This window comes from Osmerus mordax, chromosome 1 (genome assembly GCF_038355195.1).
Source record: "Osmerus mordax isolate fOsmMor3 chromosome 1, fOsmMor3.pri, whole genome shotgun sequence".
Classification (NCBI taxonomy): domain Eukaryota; kingdom Metazoa; phylum Chordata; class Actinopteri; order Osmeriformes; family Osmeridae; genus Osmerus; species Osmerus mordax.
Window position 1 is genome coordinate 11,566,728 of NC_090050.1, and position 15,349 is coordinate 11,582,076.

General features: G+C 44.2%; 3 protein-coding genes across 6 annotated transcripts in view; 2 read left to right on the top strand and 1 right to left on the bottom strand.

The window, feature by feature from the left end:
- The first annotated feature begins 57 nt into the window (after positions 1-57).
- On the top strand, positions 58-4,326 carry utp3 (UTP3 small subunit processome component). Its single transcript, XM_067242988.1, has 16 exons — positions 58-195; positions 350-437; positions 572-628; positions 783-839; positions 991-1,096; positions 1,187-1,255; positions 1,390-1,511; positions 1,631-1,783; positions 2,037-2,108; positions 2,226-2,266; positions 2,356-2,452; positions 2,610-2,735; positions 2,940-3,079; positions 3,335-3,398; positions 3,718-3,825; positions 3,978-4,326. The coding sequence occupies exons 1-16, from the start codon at positions 179-181 to the stop codon at positions 4,065-4,067; spliced, it is 1,407 nt and encodes a 468-aa protein (XP_067099089.1). The 5' UTR covers positions 58-178; the 3' UTR covers positions 4,068-4,326.
- ppcs (phosphopantothenoylcysteine synthetase) lies at positions 3,449-6,806 on the bottom strand. Of its 2 annotated transcripts, none has more exons than XM_067242999.1 (4): positions 6,582-6,806; positions 5,562-6,089; positions 5,365-5,468; positions 3,449-5,080 (listed from the first exon to the last, which is right to left on the bottom strand). In XM_067242999.1, exons 2-4 carry the CDS (start codon positions 6,085-6,087, stop codon positions 4,757-4,759), a joined length of 954 nt encoding a protein of 317 aa, XP_067099100.1. In that variant the 5' UTR covers positions 6,088-6,089; positions 6,582-6,806; the 3' UTR covers positions 3,449-4,756. The 2 variants fall into 2 exon arrangements, with proteins under 2 accessions (XP_067099100.1, XP_067099109.1); XM_067243008.1 differs by having other exon boundaries at positions 4,280-5,035.
- Positions 6,807-8,084: 1,278 nt separating this feature from the next.
- Positions 8,085-15,349, top strand: part of foxj3 (forkhead box J3) — a 68,961-nt gene continuing 61,696 nt past the window's right edge. For all 3 annotated transcript variants that reach the window (XM_067246209.1, XM_067246217.1, XM_067246226.1), the window contains exon 1: positions 8,085-8,248. The gene's annotated coding sequence lies outside the window, so the exon portion shown is untranslated. The remainder of the gene's footprint in view (positions 8,249-15,349) is intronic.

Genomic DNA, 15,349 nt, shown 5'->3' on the forward strand with positions numbered 1-15,349 from the left:
GACTACAGAATCTAGAACCTAGAAGAAGACTACCATGTTACACGTGTGTGGGCTGTGACGACAAATTAAACTAGCGAGCCTTACGGCCAAAGACAGTTGTTACAAATACATTTATTGAGCTTTATCTTAGTGGTTATTTTACTCAATAAACAACTGCTATCACACAACCGCCATCAAGATGGTTCGTGCTCAAAGGTGAGTACATTCATGTAGCAGTAGTATTGCTGGTGGTATAGGTCGATAACAATGTTGTCAACTAGCTGTATTACTGTAGCCTGAAGTTTCAGATGTTATGTTATAGCTATATAGCTAGCATAGCTAAATTGTGACTCTCCTCTATGCCACATAGAACAAAACGATTTAAATTGCCCCAAAAGACGGAGCAGTATCATGCTGATGACCCTGAAGCATACAAGGATATGCCTGTCCCAGACAAGGTAGGTAGCCTACATTACAATGCTTGCATCACTCTGCCTCATTCGACTGTAGCTTATTTGGCAGCTGTGATCGATGATGTAGTCGTCACATTGAATCAGATTGGAATGAAACCCGCTTCTCTTTTTCTCACCAGAAATCATCCCAGTACACAAAAGACAAGATTGATGAGTTCCACGATGAGAAAATATCGGTGAGTCTGTGTACACACTCTCTTTTTCAGAATTATTCTTATCGAGGCACCATTAGTTGTCGGCGCCAGTAGATTGCAGATCAAAGTCACATTTAAGACTAGGTCTAAATGAGGCATGGATTTTAATAAAAGATGGGACGCTTGTGTGTTGCAGAAACTCCTGGCACGTGGGGTAAAGATGGACAGCGACGATGAAGATATCGACGAAGAGGTGAGTCACACTATATTCCCTAAGTTGACCTTACTCTACAATCGGATGTACAGTCTTGTAAAAACCCTGTGATTTTCCATCCCAGAGAGGCAGGGAATGAAGACTCTTAATATCAGAAATATTGGGTGTTTGACTTGTGTTCCTCCTGTAGGAGGAAGTGATGGCCCTGGACATTTCTGAGTCTGAGGAGGAGGATGAGGAGGAACAGGAGGAAGAGGGTGATATGGAGAGTGATCTCGAGGGGAAGAAGCATGATGGTAAACAACCTGTCCATAATTCTGTGTCTTTTGATGTTGTGTGTGTCCCACATTGACCTAGCATGTGGGCATGTGTCTTCTCTGACCTAGATCTCCCGAACGAACAGGCCTGGGGAAACAGGAAGAAGATGTTCTATGACTCTGACTATGTGGCTGCCAGTAAGTACTATGCTAGCTGTATATGATGATAACTCACAGATCACAACAGGCTATTGCACAAATAAAACCTTACTTGGAGAAGATGCTTTTCTTCGGGCTGTGCTAAAGATATAACCACATTTGTGTCACGGTAGAGGGGAAGACTCAGGAGCAGGTGGAAGCTGAAGATGCGGAGGAGGAGGAAGAAGCAAAGAATATTCAGAAACGTTTGGCTGCCAACCTCAGTGAGGAGGACTATGACCTGAACCTCCTTCAGGTATTCACCGTTTACTGTAACTGTAGCCTAGTAGGGCCTAGTAAGACAGTGTTTTTGCATAAGGCAAACGATATTGGCCCTGGAATCCTTTGGCTATTATGTTTTGCATGGTTGTGTAGGAGTTTGCTGTGGAGGAGAAGGAGTTGGATCAGAGTGTGGACAAGGAGAGGATTGTGAAAGACCTGAAGCAAATGTCCCAAAAGGAGAAGATGAAACTGCTGAAGAAGGAATCACCTGAATTTTTGGAGCTCATCCAGGATTTTAAAGCTAAGGTGAAAATCTGTAACAACTATAAATAAGGCAGAATAGGTCATAAACTCAAGCTGTAACTATTGTGAAATGTTGGAGTACTCGAAAAAGTAACGTGATTGTGACAATCATCTGAAGTATGTGGAGAGCTGAGTGGATTCATCTGGTGAACGGGCACAGTTCCACGCATCCCCTTAGAGTTCTGCTACTGCTTCAGGGAAAGGTCAAGAGTTTCACTTGGGACAGGGCCACTCAGCATGTAAATGTGTGTTGCAGTTATCAGAGTTGAAGGAGGAACTGCAGCCTCTTCTGGAGATGGTCAAAGATGGACACATCCCAGCCGGAAAGGTGGGACCCTCCACTGCACTCAGCTTCCATTCTGCCTGCTAAATCAACTATTCTCCCAAATGGACTCTCTCTGTTCCAGCTCATTTATTTTTAACTCATTGTTATCTTCTCTTAAAGGGTGCCAACTACATCAAGACCAAACAGCAGCTCTATTTAAAGTAAGGTTAAATCCTAAGACAAGCATAGTGTAGACAAGCATCGTGTAGACCTGGATTGTTGACTAAAAACTGACTTCTCCTCTCCACAGTTACTGCACGAACATCAGTTTCTACCTGGTCCTGAAAGCAAAGAGAATTCCTGCACACAACCACCCGGTGATTGAGAGATTGGTGACGTACAGAAACGTGAGTCTACCTTCGCTTCCAGGTCATGCACCGCTCTTAGTATGTGGTCGGAGCCGCGACTCCCCCAGTCCTCCTCAAGCCCAGTTACCAACGAGCGTTTGGGCATCCGTCCCGCTGTGGTAGTTACCTAGGGGTGTTTTTGTCCTACCTCCTCCAGCTAATCAATGATCTGGGCTCTGCTGACGCCCGCCTGGCTCCCCAGCTCCGCCTGCTGCTGGCTAGACACCAGAAGGAGAAGCCTGCTAGAAAACCAACGAGCGGCAAGGACGCAGAGAAGATCAAGGTAGGAACTGTAACCGGCATGGTGAGCCACGTTGCGTGGTCTAGAGACGACACAGTAAGCCAGTGAGAACGGCTACCTATATCTGGGTATGGGGAAAAGTCGTCTGCAAACCAAACAATGACCCATCACAGGAACGAATCGACGTGTTACTCCCCATGGGCACGTTAGCCCTGACTGCGTGTGTCTTGTGTTGACGTGTGGCAGGTGCCTGAAGAGGCTGGCCCCGAGGCGTCTGAGGAGTCGGACTCAGACCTGGATGAAGAGGCGGCGCTGCTCTTCTACAGGGGCGTGGAGCAGAAGATCAAGCTGAAGAGGAAGGGCAAGGACCAGCAGGTGGAGGAGAGGTGAGCGGAGTGTGTTTATCATTCATACACAGGTGATGCCGGGTGGGGTCCGTTGATTCCCTGTGTTTTGTTCTCCCTCTCAAAAAAGGCCAGGTGAAAGAAAACAAAGTGCACATTTGCGATATGCTGCGACCACGTACGCTGTTGTTGTGGACCGACCAGCTGTATGAGAGCTGTGGAGCCGCTGGTCGCAGCTGCAGATTGAGGAGGAGTTTGAGATTAAGCCCCCCCCCCCCCTCTGTTTTCTCAATGCAGATTGGAGGAAGGTGAAGAAGAGGTGGAGGCAGATGCAGATGCAAAGAGAGGAATTACCTATCAGGTGAGGTGTCTATGACAAGGGGTTTCATACACAAGGATGAAGGCGGCATCTGTCATTTATTGGTAATCATATATATTTAATGGCAGGGTTGCTCATGTACAGCATTCATTTATTTACGCAGCCCACATTCACATAATACAACCGGTGTTACCACGATAACTTGCGCTAACGGAACAAGGACTTTCTCTTAATACATAACATCATGATCTGTGCACTATATTTCTCTTCAGCGCATCAGATTTGTCTCATGTGTGCCGTGTCAAGAGTATTATCCCATCTGGAACCATTAGTCTGATTGTGTCATCTGCCAATTCCACAGATGGCTAAGAACAAAGGGCTTACGCCAAAGAGGAGGAAGATCGACCGCAATCCCAGAGTCAAACACAGAGAGAAGTTCAGGAGAGCCAAGATCCGCAGAAAGGGACAGGTTTGTACCAAGCCTGAAAACAGGATTCTACATCATTGCACCGATCGACCGCCGAGTGGAGAAACCTGCACCATATAATGAATACTAAATGGATTGCTGGGAGTTCCAATCCTTGCAACGGAAACCTTAATCAAACACATTTCTGTTTCCAGGTCCGTGAAGTCCGTCGGGAGGAGCACAGATACAGCGGAGAGTTGTCCGGTATTCGTGCTGGAGTTAAGAAAAGTATCAAACTCAAGTAGCCAAGCTCTTCTAATGGACGGTACATACTTGTATGTACACCTGTATGTCACCAAGGACTGGTGTTGCTTATAAGCTGTCTTTTTAACAACTGTAGCAACCTAAGTGGATATTTATAGTTGAGGATTATGGTGTGGTAGGTTCAGCTACTGTAATGTTACCATAACAGAGTACTATTAAGATTGTATCTTTCACAGACGCTGCTTTGGACTGGTCAAATTATCCATGTCACTGTTTAATAAAACTCAAGATGCTTAATGATCGGCTGGGACTGTAAGTCTATATGTATCAATTCAAATCAGCACTTGGCAAGCACTGAGTTATGATTACAAGCCAGGAATCTTTCCTATGGGTTGTTACATGATCATTGTAGAATTTCCCCCTAAACCCACATGCATGAACACAGACATAAATGAACCGTACTAGACTAGCAAGCCACAGAGCCTTTACATTCTTACGTTTTCGTCATCATCCCAGTTAGTGTCTGTGTTGATGGAGTCTTAGTTAAGCCTTGGTTGGTCATACTACACTGCATTTTTGCTTGATATCATTGATAAATAATTTTACATGACTACAATTTGGCTATAACAGACCAATCACCCCTCCCCCCACACGCAACCATTTGAGATTAAACTTTACATTCCCTCCAGACTAAATGTAAGGGGGCATTCTCGGTATGAAAAGAAGCCCATCAGCCTTTCTGGTTGATGAACCGGCCGTGTGCTGTGGTCAAGTTGCTGACGATCATCTCCTCGATCTCCACCTCCTGGCTCACGTCTTCATCAGAAAGCACCAGCTCGGCCTGGGTGTCCTGGGTCACCACCACCACGTAGCCCCGCCTGGTGTCCAGAACGTTGGCCACCACAGCCTGGTGCCGGTAGAGGTCCAGGGCCCGTCTAGCCCGGTCCAGCAGGATGGACGGGTCCGTCTCCAGTTTAAAGGAAGTCACAAATGCCTGTGGAGCCCAGTCCTTCACCAGAGGAGACAGCATTTTGGGCACCATCTTCATACTGATCTATTGGGAGAGATACTGTGTTAAGATGGCCATTCATACTACATTTAAGTAAACTTGATTCACGTCCTTGTCTCCTTTTGGTGAACACCTCAAGAGGCATTGGCCACTGGATCTAGTTTCCCATGTTGTAAGGGTTGTGCTGGGTTAGAATGACAAGTCATTGACAACTGAGGACTGCTCTATACTACTAAAACCGAATGGTGAAAACAGTGTGTGAATAGGCACTGACGAACAGCAGGGGAGGGCACGTGTAACCCCCCGCAGCATGTGAAGGGGTTCCTCACCTGGAGAGGCCCATTGGAAGACTGGATCTTATGTTCCGGCATTTCAGACGCTGGGATGTAGAAGTCGGACACGGCTGCAGCCAAATAAAACATGGCCTTGGAGCCTACAAACAAACAAAGAGCACATGGTTGACTCCCACAACACACAACACTGCATCCTCATATAACCTGACCCCCACTGCCCTTGGTGGTGGTACCTATGGTGCTGAGAGCCTGAGCAGCAGCTTTGAGGAGGTGCAGGTACTCCGACAGAGTGCTGAACTCGATGGGCAGAAGAAGCCCTGCCTCCTTCACTGCCTGGTAGCGCTTCAAGACATTGGCGATATTGGGGAGAGCTTGCTGGTTGATCATCACCTTACCACCCGGGTCAGAGTCGCTCTCTAACTGCAGGGAGTCCAGCAGGTTGACTCCTGCGTAGAGGCGTGTGTAGGGATACAGAGAGCGGTGTCTGTGCAAGAATATCACAGCGTAGCCAGAGTCCAGGAAGTACTCTGCGGACGAGGCCCCACGCCGACCGCTGCTGAAGTTGTCCAGGAAACGAACTGTGCGAGACTCTAGGGGAACCTTGGTGCCCCCGGAGGTGATCAGTACCACCCGTCGCCCCGCGGCCCCGTGTTGCGCAGCAAACGCACCCATCTGCCCTCTGACCTCCTCCACATGGGAGGGAACAGCAAACTCGACTGCCAGCTTCCCTTCTGCATTTGGGGTTGTGGGGTCTGCCATACCTAGTGATGCAGTTGAGAGATGGGACAATGAATGACTAAATAGGACACACACAGCAGGCATGTTGAAATGTACATCATTACAGTCCACTGCTTTGAAACTGGGTGAAAGTGGATAGAGGCAAACTGATACATTCTTAAGAGAGGTCACCAGGAGTTAATGCGACTGGCAGTTTGTTTACTCTGCTTACCCTGACGTTCTTGGAGGGAAAGATTTTAAGTAACCGCTCACTAGAGCCCTCTAATAAATAGCCTACATTTGTAGATTTCCAGGGTGTCTGGTAAGACATGTAAAAAAATGACAACTGTAGTTGTAGCTCTTTGAAAATGACAAGGGGTCATGGTGGTAGAAGACTCGGTGGGACTCCACTTCAGCCGTAGGTTTACGGTATGTTTAATATAATGTGTATGGTCCACTAAATCTATATCTACAAAACGATACTAATAAGTGTACAAATTCTTACTGAACTTCTAAAAGCACACCGTGTTTCTTACTTCGGAGAGGTAATGTGAGGCTTCAGGTAGGCGAGCTTGTCAAGTTCAGCAGCAGATGTTTCAGTAGCCCTGAGTCACAAAGTTTTGGACGCAGGGTATTGCCTAAACTAACTGACCCCTCACAGCCGTAGGCCTATTTGACCTTCAGGTTTAATCGGAGCAAGAGCAATCTCCACCCACCAGGTAACAGCCAGCTGTCCCTGAGTTTCAGAAAACGTTATGTCCCCCTTCACTGAAACATCTCTTCCTGTGTCTGACTTTTTCTCCGACTATTTTATAAATACCAAAACCTTTATGGTTGGATGTCGCCGCCTAGTGCCATGGAGGCATACTCAAAAGACATGCAAAGGTAAAACTAATTCGGATCTTGCAAAATGCAGTGATGGAAATTGAAAATATAGCATGTTTAAATACATGTATTTTTGTATTACGTTTACTCTAATGTTAACTATTACTATGGTAACTATTAAATTATTATTACTTTTTTGAAGATTAATATTAATTAAATAATGTGGTAGCATTATTGTTTGGTGTTAAATAAGTTGTATCAATGTCAGCGGCAACAGAATTTTTTCTTTTGACAGAGACATTTCTAAAAACACCCATTTCATTATTTATCGAGATGACAACATGGGACTAGTTTCTGTGGTTGCTGGTATCCTCTCGTTTTGTACTGAAAGTAGTTCCGGCCGCTTTGGTGTAGTTGAAGTCCCGGATGTGGTGCTTTGAAAATTCTTTGGTGAATCGAATCTCCACACTAAATTGAATCTTTGATTTAAATCTCGACTCACTTCTTTTGGTGCACCCCATACAGCATGGATTGCAGAGAGCTGCCTGTTCCTCTGCTATACAACTGCCACTCAGCACCTCAATCAATGCTGTTAATAGGGTTACATTTGTTCATATGCAAATAGTTCAAATTAATAATTCTAGGCTGCTCTCCCACACACTATAAATATAAAAGTGCAAAGAATAGACACATTCCACTTAATCTAGGTTAATAGGAGCTGAAGGAGTGTGAACAAATTATACATATATATATAATGACTAATTAGTTAAAACATATTCTAATAATAACACCATGAATCATATTCACACTCTAAACAGTCACATAATCACATTCTAAACTACAACCACAAAAAGCTTCTCTTTTTTTTTTCTTTTTTTTTTACTGCTTTATCAAACATTAATAGACTGAGAGAGAAAAAAGTAGTGATGGGACATCGATTGATTGACAGACAGGGTGGTGTCCCGCTGTGGTCTGGGATGTTTTGTATGTTGTGACTTTACTTGAGCTGCTCCCATAAACTGGTACGATGCCAACGGCAATGATCTGAAAACTACAACGTAAGATGATGATTCAAACATGTGAGTCATATCAGTAATTCAGTACATTCAATTCACCTAAAAGATTCTTTAGCAAAACGCACAGCTGTAGTCGGGCATATCGAGAGAAAGGCGAACGGGGAAACGCGGAGAACCCGAAGAGGGACGCAACGGGCACACCGGTTTGGGTACAACGGGTCTTACCTTGCTAGGGCAAACGCCAAGAGCATAGCCTACTCACCTAAGGGACTTTCGTCTGGAAGAAAAGGTGGAAGGGGAGGGGACAACTATCTAAAAACTGATCTGGACTAAGACAACGACCTGCCATACCCAATATAACTGTAAGTGTGAGCTCTTACATTAGCTAGCTTTGAACACGGGAATGGAAGTTGAACCGAGGCCCATGAAATGGACGACTTTCATGGGGAAGTGGGCAGCACTGAAGTTCTGGGGATCTAGTTCACTGCTCAGGCCTTGACAGTTCGCTTTGCTGGGACGGACACGGGGCATATGGGGACATATTCGTAGCTTCTGTAGTCGTCAGCTCGCTTATTTTAGCTAACAGTTTGTGTTGATGTGGCCTATTATCTATTTAGGCTTGGTCGTAAAACATTTGCTATGTAACCATAGACATAACTCTTGAACTTGACAGCTTGCTTGGTTCCAGTACTGAAAACAGAGGAACTTTGACAGCTAGCTTTCGTAGCATGCTAGCTAGGTAGCTAGTTAGCTAGCTAGCCTTTTTCGCTGGCTTGAAAGCTGCTGTCTGTAGATGGCATTACCTTGCTTTACCCAGCGTATTTTACAAATCTTAATGTTGGCCGTTTATGGATTTGGATGAGTTCAAATGGTAGCTTTTCAAACTGTTTACTGCTTGTATTTGAGCAATTTATCTAGCCTCTAACGCGTTATTCAAAAGATAGCATAGACCAACATAAGGTTGTGTCCAGCATGAGTCAGTGGAGCCCCGTCTGTCTGACTGTCTGCTTGACTATGCAAGCCTGTGTGTGTCAGATGAGATGGTAAATTTGGTCTGGAACTCTCGACTGCGTTCAGCTGTTGGAATGTGTTTGGTTGTCTGTCAATTAAACTCGCTCGCTAGCTAATGTTGTCAGACATTGCGGTATATTTGCAGAAATGAATGTCAGTGGACATTCATGTCAAATAATGATAGAAACTATTAGCCACTTTTACAGATGGCAGTGGCACAGTGACATGTTTGTATAATGAAAGACTTACTGTGAATAGTCGTGACAGTATCTGACACATTTATTACACATGCAAATGAGACATTTTCATCAGGGAATATTTTTCACACTCATCCATGCCATCACAAAGATATTTGTTCTTTTCTGGATCTATTGGATAGAGATACTACATTTTGATGTGCGGACGCATGCTGACACCACAACATAATTTGTCTCCTGGTAATACAACTGCACAAGAAAACTGATTGAACGTACATTTCTTATCATCTTGTTGCTCACTGATTGCCTGCCAGGACCCTTGTTTGTAACAGACTTAGGTTTGGTGTCATATGATGGCCCAGGTATAGTTTTATCCATGTTCCATCCAAGTACATTTTAATGTAATACCCTAGTTGTAAGGAATGTTGTCCAGATTAGAGGTTTGTGCACAGTGGCAGTATAGGTTCACAAAGAGATGTATGTCAGAAAGTACAATACTTAGTTTGACCCCCTTTGCATTGGCATCTTCAACAGGCTTAAATCTGGGTCTATTTCCCATCTCTTAAATGCCAGTGTATCTTTCATCTCAGTCAGAAACAACCACAGGTTAGACCAGGTGAACATCTATTCCAGACATACACTGTGTGCCTCTGCCATCCTGAACCTACTGTAGAAGGTTTATTCTTAGTAGATGAGTTAAGCCTGTGTTCTGCATAATCTCATTACAATCTTGTTTGATTTATTTATTGCTCACAAATGATCCTGCACGTTTCCCCTGAAACCTAGTCTGTGTTTTTAAGTACAGTATTTATGTAGGAGTAGGCTAAGCGGTGATTAGACTTTGTCGTCATCACTTTGTGTCTTCTCTGAATTCCGTCTCTCTGACGGTTCTGAGGACTTCCCCTCGAGGACTGCAAATCCTCAGGTCTTCTGTCATTCCAACACTTGTTAGGCCAGACAAGACATCCCTTTAGTTCAACACAGCAAACTCTACGTCTCAAAACCAACCCACGAGTAGATGGACAAAATACACTGTTGAGACAGTTGTGCCCTCTCATTAGGTATTTCCATACTGTATTCAAGCAGGCACATATTCATACTGATACACAAAACATACTGAAACCATATGTAAATTAGGTATTTATATCACCTAGTATTTATACCGCGTAGTTTGATTTCGTTTACGTCATAACCATTTGGATAAAAGCGTCTGCTACATGACTAAATGTAACCACTTGCTGAGGCCATGCACTGTACATTTAGGCTTCGAAAGAGTGTGTGTGGTGTGAATGTTTGAAAGGTAGGGAGGGAGTGTGTGTGTGTGTGTGTGTGTGAGAGAGAGACAGAGTGGGAGGGATGAAGAGTGGTGGTGATGCTTCTGTGTGGCGTGCAGGTGAGTTTGGGTGAGAAAGTGTGTGGTCAGACGACGTGTGCCTGTAGTGTCGCCTACTTCCTCCTTCTACAAGCATCATGAGGCCCATCGTCCTCTTAGATGACTTCCATATTAGGGACCTCTTGTGTCCGTCTAAAACCTGCATGGTTTTGTAGGTGGTTGTTCTGTTCTGCAGCTGACTGATGAGGTTTCAGGGAACATTTCGAAAGCTGTGCTGAACAGTACTGGCACATGGGGCAGTTTCGTTGAATGGACATAATGAAACAGCAGCAAAAGCCATAGGAGGTAATCTCCCCAAACCTTTTCTTTTTGTATTTCCCAGACTTTCACAGCATTTCATTGGCCTCGCGTTCTTTAATTTCTTGGCCGATGGCAAAAAATAGAATTATTGGACTAATAACATGGTATTAGAGGAGAGTGAGAGAGAGTGAGAGAGAAAGAGAGAGAGAGAGCGAGAGAGCGAGAGAGAGAAGTAGGGTAGGGATGCTGAACCCAGGGAGAAACTGCTGCTGTCTCACCTTTCTTTGAGCAGCTGCATTTGGAATTCAGATGTGGCTCTGTGCCTAGCCTGAGATCCTCTTTAATGTCTCTCCGCTTGTTAGAGTGATTATTCAAATGGTTGCGCGTGAGACACAGTTTACCAGACCACCGCCCTCCCCCTGCCTTGCTCTGTCATGTGTCTGGACACGGCTCAACAGGTCACCGTCACCCGCTCTCTAAGAGACGCACGCACATGCACTCGAGGGGGTGGGGGCCATTAGAAACCTTCTATCCTCTCTTCTTCTCTTTCATCTCTTCTCCTCTTCTTGTCTTCTTTTTCAGTCTAAAACCTAGAGCCTCGTGCATCCTGCAGTGCTTCCGTTTGGTGCAGCCTTGGCCGTGAAATCCTCTTGATTTAGATAAGTGTAGTTCAGTTATTGTCTACCCTGTATGATACTTTTTTCTTTTCTTCAATCCGGCCTTCAACGTCACCACAAACCTGCACACAGCCACAGGCGAGGCCTAGACCTAGTCTCTGTCGGTCAATAAGCTGTCCCCAAGTTCTCCTCAGCAGGAGGCTTCTGCTGGAGAGCAGAGCACGTCCTGCGACGGGACTTGGGCTAGACGATCGTCTGAGACGGCCCGGGTCTGAAATCTTCCGCTTGTTCTGTTGTAATCCGGTGGGGAGTCATCGTCTCCTGGAAGACGTTCTTGGGAGATGGGAGCAGCTCCGTCTTCATTAGCAACGCCGCACATCGGCGGAATGCAGATGAGCTACGAAGCCATTCATCTTCTGGAAATGCCTCCCCGATTCCTATTCCAATCCTGTTTGCTGTCACATTGTGTGAGCCCACTTCTCCGTGTTAAAGGACTCTCTTTATAGGAGGGATCAGAGGGGGATAATTGCACTTAAGTGAACCTCATTTAGTGGAGATCGACATTGGCGTTGCATTTTAGGGGGATCGGCGCTTTCCTTGGACAGATTTTAATTAGTTTCTGCTTTTTTTTGTTTTTTCCCCCCCCTTCATACTTTGGCTGTTCGCAGCATCAAAAGGAGGCAGTAATTAAAGTTGAAAACTAGAAGCACATTATTTTAGAAATTATTGAAAATAAAGGATTCTCAAGGTGCTGTGAGGTGAAAGCTATCCAGGCCTTCTACTGAGGGACCAAGCCCCCAGGCTTGGAGGGAGATGATTTAGCAGCCATGTTGTTCCAGCCACATATTTGGAGTTTTGCTCAGCTGGGTGCTTTAATCTATTTTTGCTGTAAATTAATGAATTTTTAAAGAGCCCCATGCTGTATAGGACTGGATGTGGAGATGCAGCGCTGGTTCCGAGTTTTCAAATGCACCCCCTCCTCTCTCATCCTTTTCAGAGGCGAGAGGGAGGGAGGGAGGGAGGGAGAGATACCAAAGGACCACGCTTTAATTTTTTATTCATCTACAGTAGCCAAACACTGCCTGGCATACTGAATCCCAGTCTTTCACTTTCCTCTCTCTCTCTGTGTGTGTGTGTGTCTGTGTGTGTCTTTCGAGCCGTCAAAATCTAAATCAATCACGGACAAGGATCACTGAACCTGTGGAGTTGAACTCATCTGGTTATTGCTCTGATGTACATTTGTACCAAAGTGTTTCATCCAACCATGATCTGAACATCTACTTCAACTGTAGGGAGCTATACCTCCTCAGATTAGACTATGATCTAGCTTTTAACTCGCCGTACAGTTGACGTGTTTTAATAATAGAACTGTAACACTACTAGTCCACACATTATAGTGCGTCATATGCAGTAGTGCCTTTACTAAATACCTTAAAGGATTCATGAATCATACTTGAATAAGAAGTTACTTAGACCTACTGCGTATTGTATCCTACCCGGCCCCATGTCCTTGACACTGGAGGCCGTTTTCAGAAGAGGTCTTTTCCTCCTTGTCTCATTGGTGGGGTTATACTCAGTAGAATCCAGTGATATATGATTGAGGCTCTACGGAGGCCAGTGAGCTGTGTGCTGGGAATGGATTTCGCTAAGCTTACACAGCTTACGTGATGATAATGGGGCTCTCATCATACTATTTAGCATCCATTTTAATTACAGTGGCTAGCTTATGCACTCTCGGCGAATGCTAATTTCACCTCCAAGTGAAGGAGCTTAATAACCTTCTGAAGATGGTCAGTGACTTTTAAGGAGGAGGATATCTCAGCCGCCTCCCCCACACACACAAAACAAAGTTACAAGTTCTCTTGTTATTGGGTGTGCTCAAGCCTTCGGCGAGAGCACAACCTTTGTTCTCTCACATATATATTATTATTATTTATTTTTTTATTTCTTTTTGCCCCCCTAAAACTCAGTAAATACTTGGCCTACATAGACAACGTAGGTGTCAAAAGTTTCGTCTTGGTAGCGATTGAGTTGCTTCTATTGGAATTTACGTTCCGTTGCATGGTTTAAGCTTAAATTAAGTTTTTGTGGCGAAAAGTGAAGCTAACGGTGGCAATTTGCTAGCCACAGTCACTGACGTTACTAACGTCACTGCGTCACTAACGTCACGAAAACACGCGTGACTACCTTTGCCAGAACATTCGTTTAGCATCTGTTAACTTGGGGGATAGCTAGGCTAACTATAGCTTTACTGCAAGGCAGCTGCAGAAACGCCACAAGAAAAGAGGCCAGGGTGATAACTATTTACTCATTTTACTTTGTGATATGACACACAATTGTGATGTGTAATGTACAATATAAGCTGATATTATTAAGGAAGTACATCTACTTTCGGAAACAGTAGTCTACTATTTCACTGAAGTATTAGCATCATGACATTAGCCTGTGTTTCCCGGGCAACACATACTACAGTGGTCTATGATGTAGTTATCTGTTTTCAATCGTTAAAATAAACATTCCTCACATATACATTTTCGTTGTAGGATTTATTCTGACATTAGAAAACGATTTGTTGGTGAAATTACCATTACCTGTGGTTTCAAACCAGTGTAGCTCACTGCAACGCTGTAGCTTACGCGAGACACACTACAAAAACATCTAGCTACAGTACACAGCTGTTTAGGAAGTCAAACGGCGACAGAAAATGTTCGGCACTCCCCTTACTTAAATCAAAAGTCTATCTAACTACTAACCTGAACTTCATTGCCACAGCCTAAACGTTGTCAATCTGTTCATGAAAATAATTAATTTCAGCCTAAACCGTACAACGGAACGTTAAATCCAATTCAACCAACGCAATCGCTACCAAGACGAACACAGCAGTAGCCTAGTACTGTACCGTAGTAGTACAATTTACCGGGGCAGCTTCTCAACACAGGGCTATATCGCATTTTGCGTTGTTACTGACAATGATCGCTACCAGTGAGCTTTTTATGAATGAGCAATTTTCCACGAAATAAATGTCAAGTTTATTTACGTTTTGGGGGGCATATTTTCAGTTAGCAGATGGTACCGTTTGAATTGCGATTCCATCTTCTACTGCCGGGTAACGTCGTAGAATAATCTTCAAAGGGGTTGTTTATTCATGAATGAATGCAATATGAGTAGGCTAAATGCCTGAAAATATCATGAGAAGAGAAAAACTTAAAATGACGTTTAAATCATAGAGATTAGGTCAATTTTTACACCGGTCTGCAATAATGTCACGAAAACACGCGTGACTACCTTTGGCAGAACATTCGTTTCGCATCTGTTAACTTGGGGGATAGCTAGGCTAACTATAGCTTTACTGCAAGGCAGCTGCAGAAACGCCACAAACAAAGAGGCCAGGGTGATAAATATTTACTCATTTTACTTTGTGATATGACACACAATTGTGATGTGTAATGTACAATATAAGCTGATATTATTAAGGAAGTACATCTACTTTCGGAAACAGTAGTCTACTATTTCACTGAAGTATTAGCATCATGACATTAGCCTGTGTTTCCCGGGCAACACATACTACAGTGGTCTATGATGTAGTTATCTGTTTTCAATCGTTAAAATAAACATTCCTCACATATACATTTTTGTTGTAGGATTTATTCTGACATTAGAAAACGATTTGTTGGTGAAATTACCATTACCTGTGGTTTCAAACCAGTGTAGCTCACTGCAACGCTGTAGCTTACGCGAGACACACTACAAAAACATCTAGCTACAGTACACAGCTGTTTAGGAAGTCAAACGGCGACAGAAAATGTTCGGCACTCCCCTTACTTAAATCAAAAGTCTATCTAACTACTAACCTGAACTTCATTGCCACAGCCTAAACGTTGTCAATCTGTTCATGAAAATAATTAATTTCAGCCTAAACCGTACAACGGAACGTTAAATCCAATTCAACCAACGCAATCGCTACCAAGACGAACACAGCAGTAGCCTAGTACTGTACCGTAGTAG

Bases quoted from the DNA above. Each gene is read 5' to 3' on its own strand.
- utp3 (XM_067242988.1), top strand. The intron at 840-990 runs GTGAGTCACACT...TTCCTCCTGTAG, and splicing joins ATGAAGATATCGACGAAGAG to GAGGAAGTGATGGCCCTGGA. The intron at 1,097-1,186 runs GTAAACAACCTG...TCTCTGACCTAG, and splicing joins CGAGGGGAAGAAGCATGATG to ATCTCCCGAACGAACAGGCC.
- ppcs (XM_067242999.1), bottom strand. From the start codon at position 6,087: ATGGCAGACCCCACAACCCCAAATGCAGAAGGGAAGCTGGCAGTCGAG. The intron at 5,469-5,561 runs GTACCACCACCA...GTTTGTTTGTAG, and splicing joins TCAGGCTCTCAGCACCATAG to GCTCCAAGGCCATGTTTTAT. The intron at 5,081-5,364 runs GTGAGGAACCCC...CTCTCCCAATAG, and splicing joins CTTCCAATGGGCCTCTCCAG to ATCAGTATGAAGATGGTGCC.